At 44.2% G+C, this 12,132-nt stretch overlaps 1 protein-coding gene across 3 annotated transcripts in view; it reads right to left on the minus strand.

Annotated features, from left to right (window-relative positions):
• Positions 1-11,998, minus strand: part of LOC122564963 (torsin-1A-like) — a 25,665-nt gene extending 13,667 nt beyond the window's left edge. For 2 of the 3 annotated variants that reach the window (XR_006316050.1, XM_043720521.1), the window contains exons 1-3: positions 11,431-11,996; positions 4,430-4,607; positions 1,113-1,378 (exon numbers count right to left, since the gene is read on the minus strand). Coding sequence is in view for 2 of the 3 variants with exons in the window: in XM_043720521.1 (XP_043576456.1) it covers positions 1,113-1,378; positions 4,430-4,562 (399 nt within the window). In the remaining variant the exon portion in view is untranslated. Of the gene's footprint in view, positions 1-1,112; positions 1,379-4,429; positions 4,608-11,430 lie in introns of all 3 variants that reach the window. The other variant, XM_043720522.1, reaches the window with a different exon arrangement.
• Between the last annotated feature and the right edge of the window lie 134 nt (positions 11,999-12,132).

Here is a 12,132-nt window from a genome sequence, read left to right on the forward strand (position 1 = left end):
GAGGTGATGAGGTTATGGATGGTCTGGGAGATGATGGTTTGGTGGTGGGGGGTGGGGTCATGGTCAAGGGGGCAGTAGGAGGAGGTATCTGCGAGCTGGCGTTTGGCCTCAGCGGTGTAAAGGTCGGTGCGCCAAACTACTACCGCGCCTCCCTTGTCTGCTGGTTTGATAGTGAGTTTGGGGTTGCAACGGAGGGAGTGCAGTGCTGCGCGTTCCGAGGGTGAGAGGTTGGAGTGGGTGAGAGGGGTGGGGGAGTTCAGGTGGCGGTTAATATCGCGGCGGCAGTTGCCTATGAAGAGGTCGGGGGCAGGTAGGAGGCCAGCACGGGGTGTCCAGGTGGATGGGGTGTGTTGGAGGCGTGAGAAGGGGTCGTCAGAGGGTGGGCGAGAGGGGTTCACTTATCATAAATGGCTAAAACAGGTTAGGCCTTTATTCATTAGCGTTCAGAAAAATGAGGGATGGTCTTACTGAAACATGCAAGTCTCTGAGGGTGCTTGACAGAACGGATGTTGAGGAGATGTTTCTGCTGATGGGGATATCTCAAAAAAGGGGACATCTCAAAAAAGGGGACAGAGATACAGAATAAGGGGACATTCATTTAAAATTGAATTGCAAAGGAATTCTCCCAGATGGTAGTGAATGCCTTGAATTCCCTATCTCAGAGAGTTGTGGAGTCTATGTCACTGAAAATATTTAAGGAGGAGATGGATTTCTTTTTAAACATCAGAGAGTTGAGGACTATGATGAGCTACACAAAAGAGGAGTTAGTCCTCAGGCAGGTGAGCCATAATCTTGACCATGAAAGGCAGAACAGGTTTGAGGAGCCAAATGGCCTACTCCAATTTCTATGTCTTGTGACTTTTCTTTCTTATGTTCAGAGATCTGTTGAAGAGGGAGTTCCAGAATTTTGGTCCAACAGCAGTGAAGGAAAAATTAACCAACAAGTCGTGAATATTCTCGAGGTCCCGTGATAAAAGAAAACACAACAAACTTGAGATTTATGCAGCCTTAACAACTAAATATAAATCAGAACTTTGATGTATCCATAAGTTGATAATACCACAAATTTATTGTAAAGTTCTTGTTGTCTATAATTATAATGAAGGGATTACCTGATACTTGTCAATGAACTGAACGTGAGGAAAATGGAGTGTTGACACAAACATATGGACATACTTGCTGTCTAGTCCTTTTCTGTAAAGGTTCTGTGCTATTAGTCGACTAACAAAGTTCTTTCCAGTGCCGCTGTAACCATGTAGAGACATGGTCAGGGGTTTCTGGGAATTAGGGTTACTTGAAGAACCTTTAAGTGCTTTGATGATCACTTCACTTGCAATGTGCTGTCCAAACAGCTTGTTCGTGAAATCCTCCTCTAAACCTACATTAAAGAACAGCAAAAAACAGTCCTGTTAAAAAAGGAAAAGCATTTTTGAAGCATACAGCATTTCATATGACCCCTGGCCAACAAAGTCATTTTGAAGTAAATGTGCAGTTTTAATATAGGCACCACTTTGCCAGCAGCAAGCTCTCATACGCTGCACTGTGAAACCATTCTACTAAGCTGGGGAGAAAGTGAGGACTGCAGGTGCTGAAGATCAGAGTCAAGAGTGTGGTGCTGGAAAAGCGCAGCAGGTCAGGCAGCATCCGAGGAGCAGAAGAATTGACGTTTCGGGTATAAGCCCTTCATCAGAATGAAGGGCTTACGCCAGAAGCATCAATTCTCTTCAGATGCTGTCTGACCTGCTGTGCTTTTCCAGCACTACACTCTCGAGTTCTAATCTGTATATTAAATGGCAATGACTGGACAGCATGATGGCTCAGTGGTTAGCTCTGCTGCCTCACAGTGCCAGAGACCCAGGTTTGATTCCAGCCTCAGGTGACTGTCTGTGTGGAGTTTGCACATTTTCCCCATACCTGCGTGGGTTTCCTCTGCATGCTCTCATTTCCTCCCACAGTCCAAAGATGTGCAGGTTAGGTGGATTGGCTATGCTAAATTGCCTATAGTTCACAGGATGTGTAGGCTAAGTGGATTAGCCAGGGGAAATGCAGGGCTACATAGATAAGGGAGGTCTGGGTGGGATGCACGTTGGAGGATCATTGGGGACTTGGTGGGCCAAATGGCCTGCTTCCACTCTGGAGGGAGTCTATGAGTGAGGGTGATTGATGCTGGTTGAGGACAGGGGGAATGCTCCCCTCTTGAAAATCGTGCCATGCCATTTTTCACATCCACCTGAGAGGGCAGGTTGTCCTGTATTTACAAGATGGCTTCTTTGAAGGTACAGCATTCCCTCCATACTGCATTTAGGGCTTCAGCCTAAATTTCTACCTCCAGGTTTCTGCAGTCCGATCTCAATCTAATACTGTACTTCTCAAACTTTTTCCCATCATGATCCCAAATTGACTTTCGAAAATTGTTGCAACCCCTCAGCGAGAATTGAGGGACAAAGAGCTGCATTTACATCAGAGGTGAAGCGTTGTTATAACTTGGTCAGAAATTCACGATGGCCATTGATACCTTAGAGCTCTTAATCCCAAAATTTCAGCTCATGACCCCACTTCGGGTCCTGACCTCTACTTTGGGGAGCCTTGATCTACAACCATCTGTCTTGAATGTCAGTCTGCTACCAACAGTGCCACAAATTAAACTGTTGCTGATTACATTCCAATGGCTGTAGATTAATCCATTGACAATGATAACGCGACATTACAGACCATTGAAAACAACACTTTTAATGGATTCATATGTGGATAATTTACCAATAGTTAGATTACAACAAGATCACAATCCAGGCTCACGTTCCATAGAATTTAGAAGGTTAAGGGGAGATTTGAACAAAGTTCATGAGGTGTTAAAGGAAACAGATCGGGTCAATAAGAAAGCTGCTATTTCCACTGGTTTGGACAGGGGATTGGGATCTTGGATAAGGAGGGGTCAGAGTCTAAAACTTCGAGTCAGATCTCTTTGTAGTGAAATGAGGAAACATTGACACACAAAGTATAGACTGGTTAAGCTGAATGGCCTACTCTGTGCAATATATCCGACGTAATCGTTTGCAGTCTTAGCACTGTGAGTACAAACTGTATTCTCCAGCAACTAACAGTAAGATTTGAGCTATAAAAATCAATAACATGCCAAGAAAGATTGAGTCATTATCACTTGTCCATACAATGGCAGTTTAGGAGTATTCTCACTGAAGCTGTAGCAAGAATTGTAATTGGATGTCAGTACAATTACAACATTTAGATGGATACATGAATAGGAAAGATTTGGAGGGATATGGACTAGGAGCAGGCAGGTAGATTCAGTTTAGTTTGGGATTATGTTCGGCACGGACTGGTTGGACCAAAGGGTCTGTTTCCCAGCTGTGTGACTCTATGTACTTGAGAGGGTAACAAGGCAATTTATAAAGATGTTGTCAGGTTTGGAAAATTGCAACTATGAAGGAAGACTGGATAGGCTGGGGTTGTTCCTGTACAGAGGAAACTGTGGGGAAATTTGATTGAGATGCACAAAATCGAGAGAAGCCTGGATAGAGGGAATGGAAAAGGCTTATTTAGCTAAGCAAGAAGATCAGTAAATAGGGGACAATGATTCAAAGTGATTGGTAGATTAGTGAGGAGATGAGGTACAGATTTATACCCAGACTGTGGTAGGAGTTTGGAATGCAATGTCTGAAAATGGAGTGAAGGCAGAAACCCTCGGCTCCTTTAAAGGTGTCTAGATTTGAACCTGAAGTTCCATAACTTCCAAGACGAAATGCTGGAAAGTGTGATTAGGCTGCTTAACATGTCTTGTTTTTCAGCAGTCACAGGCAAGATGGGCGAAGTGGCCTCTTTCTGGTTCATAAACCTTTTACAATTCTACGAAGAATGCAGTGGTATTAAACAAAGTATAGTTAGGTCAGGAATCTCAGGGCATGTTTCTGAGGTACTTTCTTGAAGCTTGAATTGTAGTTAGCTGTGCTTAATGTAGCAATTGTCAAAGGTGAATTTTGTGTCTGCAACAATAGCTGCCTTTATCACCTTCTTTCACACTTGTAACAAAGATGTGAAGGAGCTGATGTTGGACTGGGGTGGACAAAGTTAAAAATCACACAACACCAGGTTATAGCCCAACAGGTTTGTTTGAAAGTACAAGCTTTTGGAGCGCTGAAAAAGCTTGTATTTTCAAATAAAACTGTTGCACTATAACGTGGTGCTGTGTGATTTTTAACTTCTAACAAAGTCAAATGTCCCAAGATGCTTCGGCATGTTACATTTCATAACAAAACACAAAATGGCCAAAGTTCCCAACCCTATAAACAAATCTGCAGTACACTTAATCATGTTATAATAGACTGCCACTGAAAGGGCTAACACAACAATATCAGAATAAAGCACACAGTTAGAAGCATTTTAAGTTATCAGTCCTTAGATATGAAAGCTTGACCTTTTATATCCAGTGCTATCCAATTGTCGTCACAGTCCTCGCATTTGGTGTAATTAATGTACTTGTTCAGTAGCAATCCCAGTACGCATGCTGTGACACTTATAATAACCAAGGGGACGTGTTGGCTTGCCATGTCTGGTAGGTCTGCTCCTGCAACGTTCTATTCTCATCTGAATGACTGAAAAACAATTAAGACAGTTTGAAATGCTTAGTCACAGCCTTAATAAACTGAAATGTTCTTTGTTCTATGTTTTGGGTATTGCTGGCTCACCCAGCAGTTATTGCCCAGAGGGCAGTTTAGAGCCAATTACATTGCTTTGGAGTCACATGTATGCAGTCCAGGTAAGAGTCAGAGTCCTACAGCACAGAAACAGGCCCTGAGGCCCACATGGTCCATGCCAACCAAACTGTCTATCCATGCTAAGCCCATTTCTCTGCACTTGGCCCATATCTTTCTAATCCTTTCCTATACATGTATTTGTCCAAATGCCTTTTAAATGTTGTTAATGTACTCACCTCAACCACTTCCACTGGCAGCTCATTCAATAGTCAAACAGTGTGGTGCTGGAAAAGCACAGCCGGTCAGGCAGCACCTGAGGAGCAGGAGTCAACGTTTCAAACTTAAGCTCTTCATCAGGAATGAGGGGGTGGTCCAAAGGGGCTGAGAGATAAATGGGAGAGGGGTGGGGCTGGGGCTAAGGCAGCTGGTAATGCAATTGGTAAATGAAGGTAGGGGGTGAAGGTGATCGGTCGGAGAGGGGGGTAGAGCGGATAGGTGGAGAGGAAGATAGACAGGTCAAGAGGACAGTGCTGAGTTGGAAGGTTGGGGGGGGTGGGGAAATGAGGAAACTGGTGAAATCCACATTGATCCTGTGTGGCTGGAGGGTCCCAAGGCAGAAGATGAGGCGTTCTTCCTCCACGTGACGGGTGGTAAGGATTTGGGGTAGAGGAGGCCCAGGACCAGCATGTCCTTGGCGGAGTGGGAGGGGGAGTTAAAGTACTTGGCCATGGGGTTGGTGGGGCTGTTTTGTACATGTGTCCTGAAGATGTTCTCTGAAGCATTCCTGTTGCTCCCAATGTGGTCTCCTCTACATTGTGGAGACAGGACGCTTACTTGCAGAAAGCTTCAGAGAACATCTCGGGGACATAAACCCAAAACTAACATGATCATTCTAAAAGATGAAAGACTTAAGCTAAATTTGTTTAATATTACATTCCATGACACTGCAATCCTGTTGCTATAAAGTCTGCATCTTATGATTCTGCTCCACAACCACCTGATTAAGAAGCAGCGCTTCAAAAGCTAGTGCTTCCGATTAAACCTGTTGGACTATAACCTGATATTGTGTGATTTTTAAGTTTGTACACCCCAGTCCAACACTGGCACCTCCACATCACAAACTTCAAACTGTATAACAATTTATACCATATGAGGAACAAAATGCTGATTGGTTAGCAACTGAACTCTGGTTGCGGTTTTGCCATGCAAGGGAATGCAATATTAAACACTATCCCTCCAGCTCTTCTCTAATTGAAAACGACCAATGCCTGTACAAATTCCTTTCATAGTGTCACAGAGTCATAGAGTTGTACAGCACGGAAACAGACCCTTTGGTCCAACTCATATCCTAAAGTAATCTAGTCCCATTTGCCAGCACTTGGCCCATATCCCTCTAAACCCTTCCTATTCATGTACCCATTTCACCACATAGAGAACTAAACCCTGCCTATAAATATGTATAGTTTCTGGCAAGCAAAGGTGACCACATTGCAAATCCTACTTATATTCTTAAACTGACTTCTAGATATTAAAAAATCTTAAATTGTTTGTTGATGTAATGCTCAGTACAGTCAGCATTGTTAATTAAGTGCTGCCTTATCATGAAATCACATCTAATGTTGAACACTATGTTCTGAATTTTGCAAACATAGGTTGGTTGAGTATGGTCAGTATTCTGTTTGTTGAGAACAGCCAAGTGGACATGCTGATTGTTAAAAAGTAACCAGTCATTAGGACGTACAGCCTACATACCTGGCATCACACTGGCATTGGTATTCATATGTCATATTACTCATTTGTATGATAGAAAGAACATGTTGATGACTTAACCGCAACATCCTGCTGATGGAGAACACAATTCGTATTGCTAGCGAAAGAAGCAGTGTAAAACAGCTGGCCTCAGCTTGTTCGATGTTTTGAGACACATTATTCCTCCAGGGTAATTTGAGGTAGACTGGGCACATGTCAGGACTGAGAATGGTGGCATTAGGGTTGGCCTATGTTCGTACACAGAACACTGTCTGTGGCAATGCCTTGACCAAACAGAGTCCACTTGTCAACTAATCAGCAACTTGTTTCTCAAGCAGTGTAAATTGTTGTTCCCTTTGAAAATTAGCATTCTTGTGTCTGTCCAAATGAGTGGAAGAGAAAAACTTATGTTTCTTTATTCCAGAATAATCAAAGTCTATACCACCAAGCAACTAATTCTAAATTCCAAGGAATGAACCCTAGTATTCTCTTTCCTCGAAATTTAACCATTGGATTAAAGGTGACATTCTGGTAAATCTATGCCTCACCACCTCCATGGCTAATATATAGTCTTCCTAAGTGGCTGAATATTCCAACTGGTCTAACCAAGCCTTTGTATAATTGAAGTACAACTTCTATCTTCTTTTTTCTAATGCTATAAGATTAAAAAGAAATCATTCCATTAGACCTTTTGGTTATCTTCTGTACGCATTTGCAACATCCTAATGATCCACAGACTTGGATACAAGTCACTTCTAGTTTCTCATCATTTAGAAAGTACCCTGCCCTCCTCACAGGTTTCAAGTGGACGACATCACATTTGCTGACACTAAAATGCATTTGCCATAGTTTTACCCATTTATCATTTTATCAATTTCTGTTTGTAATTTTGCACTTTCACCTACATTGCTTAGAACGATACTTATCTTCCTGTCATTGACAAATTCGGATAGATGTTTTCTTTAATTCCATCATCAGCTATTTGGGAAGTCATTTGTCAATTAAATCCCCACTCAGACATTTTATTAATGCCATTGTGTTTGATCACAGAATGAGCTGGACATTCCCACCTTGGTCTTTTGATGGGCACCATGAGCAGATTTACCTCGTTAAAATGCATTAGTGAATGAGATGGGCTTTTACAATAATAGTTTTGTTATGTCATTACTGAGATTAGTTTTCAATTCCATACTTAAATTGATCAATTTTAGTTAAAGTCAAATTCCACCAGTGGGATTTGAATCTATGTTTCTAAGGTGTTAACCTGGGTGTCTGGATTACTAATCCAGTGACATGTTGGATACAAGAGAAGGCTGAGGACAGGAAGCATGCTTGCACTCTGGTCACTGTCCTTTGATGTACACATTGCAATTTATTTTCATCTTGTTTCAACCCTGTGTTGTGTATGAACCCACTGGATTGCAGACACTGTGCAGTACTGATATTACTGCTAAACTTTCTCCCATTAATAACTCAACTGACCTCCTTCGCTGGTTGCCAACTGTGTTGCTGTCCACTTATACAAGCCACCTCCAAGAAAACCAGAAGTTGGAAACAGATCTGCATTATCATCTTACTTCCTTTGTTCTAATTTTCCCAACTTCACCCTCTCCGCTTCCAAATCTACTTCCCGGGAAAAATATCCCTATCAACCCCACCACGCATAGGTCTGATTCCACATTCCTAATTCTTAGATGCAAATTGTGAATAAAGAGGGACAGTCATCATAATCCTACCAGATTAGAGGGCTTTTCTGTCATTAAAGAGATGTAACTACTTTAATCTGAGGGTTACTACTCCTCAGACAAGGGGAGAGAGTGAGGAGAGTTCTTCAGCTGGCGTGGGAATTGAACCCACACAATTAGCGTCACTCTTCATCACCATCCAAACAACTAAGCCAACTGACAGTCACCTTAGTACTGATTCCTGAGGAACAGCACTTATGCCAGTCAGTAATAGCCCCCATCCAGTCTGTTTCTAGCTAGCTTTCTGACTTCCATTCTCTGATTTTAGTGATAAGTCTTAGGTATGGTATCTTTTCAAACCTGTAAACATGACGTATCTAATACATTAACAAACTCAGAGAATGCTGGAGAAAATTCGGCTGGTATGGCAGCATCTGTGAAGAGAAATCTGAAGAACAGTCATGATGAGCTGCCAGAGGAGGTGGTGGAGCTTGGTATAGTAGCAGCACTTTAAAGGTATATGAATAGGAAGGCTTTAGAGTGATATGGGCCAAATGCTGGTAAATGGGACTAGATTAATTTCTGATATCTGGTCAGCATGGATGAGTTGGATGGAAGGGTCTGTTTCTGTGCTGTACATCCCTATGACCCAATATTTAATTCAGATTTCTAGCATCCATAGTAATTTGCATCTTATTAGTTGATGAACCGCACCTATTTTTTTCTGAAACCTCTTCAATGAAATCAGTAAGATTCTTAAAACCTGACGTCTCCATTGGTAATCTGCCAATAAGTCAATCACAGATATTTTCCTAATCAATCTGTTCAGAGATCATTAAATCCCTACAGTGTGGAAACAGTCCATTCAAACCCAGGAAGTTCTGAACGACTCTCCAATGAGCAGCCCACCCAGACTCACCCTATCTCTTGAAATCCTGCATTTCCCATGGCCAATTCATCTAACCTGCATATGGACTGTGAGAGGGAACCAGAGCACCAAGAGCAAACCTACATAGACTTGGGAGAATATACAAACTCCCCACAGACAATCACACAAGGCTTGGATTGAACCCAGGTCCCTGAAGCTGTGAGGCAGTAGTGCTAACCGCTGAGCTACCATGACATTTTATGACACAATGTTAAAGCAGTTGGGACTTGAACCTGAGCTTCTGGGCTCAGAGGTAGAGAGATGACCGCTGTGTCACAAAAGCCCATAAAACAAACTGCTGAAGACTTGCACAACAATTGGCTGTAAAAGACAAATCTATTGTTTGGTTTCTCCTAGTGATACATGAAACATGTCAATGGGGGCAGACACCCACAGGTTCAGTCCCTCTTCTTTATTTATTTCATTCATGGGGTGAGGGCATCACTGGCTAGGCAACATTTATTGCCTATCCCTAGTTGCCCAGGGGGCAGTTAACAGTCAACCACATTACTGTGTATCTGGAGTCACATGAAGGCCAGACCAGGGTAAGGATGGTAGTTTCCTTCCCTAAAGGACATTAGTGAATCAGATGGGGTTTTCCGACAGTCAATTCATGGTCATCATTAGATTTTTAATTCCAGATATTTTATTGAATTCAAGTTTCACCATCTGCTGTGGCAGGATTTGAACCTGGATCCCCAGAATATTATCTGGGTCTCTGGATTAACAGTGCAGCAATAATATCACGAGGTCATTGCCTCCCCTTCTGACAATTGACTACAGAATCGAGGCTGGTGCTGCAGTGCAGACACTGAGGGAATGTCGCACTGTCAAATGAGACACTGTCAACCAAGGCCACACTGGGCAGATGGAAAAGCTCCCAATTAGATTTGAAGTGGATGATAGAATGATAGGGTGGCACAGTAGCTCAGTGGTTAGCACTGCTGCTTCACAGCTCAGGGATTGGCATATTGATCCCACAAACAAATCTAGTCAGTACTTTACGTGGCTTGCTTTTCTTTTATCTACTCACAGGATGTGGGCATCTCTAGCTAAACCAGCATTTATTATCCATTGCCCAGAGAGCAATTGTGGATCTGGAGTCACATGCAAGTCAGACCAGGCAAGAATGGCAAATTTCCACCCCTAAAAGGCATTAGTAAACCAGATGGGGTTTTCCAACAATCACTTCATGGTCATTGTTCAACTCTTAATTCCAGATGCTTATTGAATTCAAGTTCCACCACCTGCCATTGTGGGATTTGAACGCAGGTCCTCAGAACATTAGAGCTGAAAATGTGTTGCTGGAAAAGCGCAGCAGGTCAGGCAGCATCCAAGGAGCAGGAGAATCGACGTTTCGGGCATGAGCCCTTCTTCAGGAAGAACATTAGCCAAGTTGTTGTGGTTCTGTTCGCCGAGCAGGGAATTTGTGTTGCAGACGTTTCATCCCCTGTCTAGGTGACATCCTCAGTGCTTGGGAGCCTCCTGTGAAGAGCTTCTGTGATGTTTCCTCCGGCATTTATAGTGGTTTGTCTCTGCCGCTTCCGATTGTCTGTTCCAGCTGTCCGTTGCAGTGGTTGGTATATTGGGTCCAGGTCGATGTGATTATTGATTGAATCTGTGGATGAGTGCCATGCCTCTAGGAATTCCCTGGCTGTTCTCTGTTTGGCTTGTCCTATAATAATAGTGTTGTCCCAGTCGAACTCATGTTGCTTGTCACCTGCGTGTGTGGCTACTAAGGTAGCGTGGGCGGCACGGTGGCACAGTGGTTAGCACTGCTGCCTCACAGCGTCTGAGACCCGGGTTCAGTTCCCGCCTCAGGCTACTAAGGTAGCGTGGGCGGCACGGTGGCACAGTGGTTAGCACTGCTGCCTCACAGCGTCTGAGACCCGGGTTGAGTTCCCGCCTCAGGCGACTGACTGTGTGGAGTTTGCACGTTCTACCCGTGTCTGCGTGGGTTTCCTCCGGGTGCTCCGGTTTACCCCCACTGTCCAAAGATGTGCAGGTCAGGTGAATTGGCCATGCTAAATTGCCCGTAGTGTTCGGTAAGGAGTAAATGCAGGGGTATGGGTGGGTTGCGCTTCGGCGGGTCGGTGTGGACTTGTTGGGCCGAAGGGCCTGTTTCCACACTGTAATGTAATCTAATCTAAGGATAGCTGGTCGTGTCGTTTTGTGGCTAGTTGTTGTTCAAGGATGCATCCCCCCCCCAACCCCCAACAGCAGTGACTATGTTTTGAAACTTACTGGAAGGCGCTATATAAATGCAACACTTCAATACTGAGTATATGTCAAAAGATGGTACTGTACATAAAAGTCCACGTTACATTTGCAACAATATTATAAGAATTCAAAGTATTACCTTTAACTCTCCGTACTTCAAGACTGTTCCTCCGAAGTTCGGCCTTTTGCAAAGCTCACCTGGAAAACTCGAAGCGGGACAGATAACACTGCCAGAATAAACTTTCTCAAACTGCTGGCCCCGCTCAGGCCAGGTCTAAAATTCCCTGAACAAGCAAAACTCCTCAGACCCGAGCAATGTCCGCTTCCTAAAATAGGCGCAGCTATAGATCAGAAAGAGAAAACGAAAGTTACACTTCACTTCCTGACCAGTAAATCCGGTTGGACTGTCACCGACTTTTCCAAAGAGAGGGGAGAGAGAAGGTCCCAACTTCCTGCCTCCTGCTCAATCCCTCCTCAACTCTGTCTCTCATCCCCCACTCTCCACTTCCTCCCAATCCTCTCATACCACAGCTGTCTCAAACTCCCTCTTTACCCCACTCTATTCCCCACCAACAAGGCCATCCTCCTGGCCGACAGATTCGCGACCTCCGCGGCTATGGGGAATAACTCTGTCTCTGTGGTCGCCGCAGCCACTTCCGCCCCCAGTGACGTCACTAACCTACACGACCACAACGCCGCATGGGTCTCCGCCCCCACGCCGATCTCCACGCCTAACCCCGCCCCCCCCGCCGGGTTTCGTCACCACGCCTAACCCCGCCCCCACGACGATCTCCGTCGCCACGCCTAACCCCGCCCCCACGCCTAAATCCGTCACCACGTC

Source organism: Chiloscyllium plagiosum, chromosome 30, assembly GCF_004010195.1.
Source record: "Chiloscyllium plagiosum isolate BGI_BamShark_2017 chromosome 30, ASM401019v2, whole genome shotgun sequence".
Lineage (NCBI taxonomy): Eukaryota > Metazoa > Chordata > Chondrichthyes > Orectolobiformes > Hemiscylliidae > Chiloscyllium > Chiloscyllium plagiosum.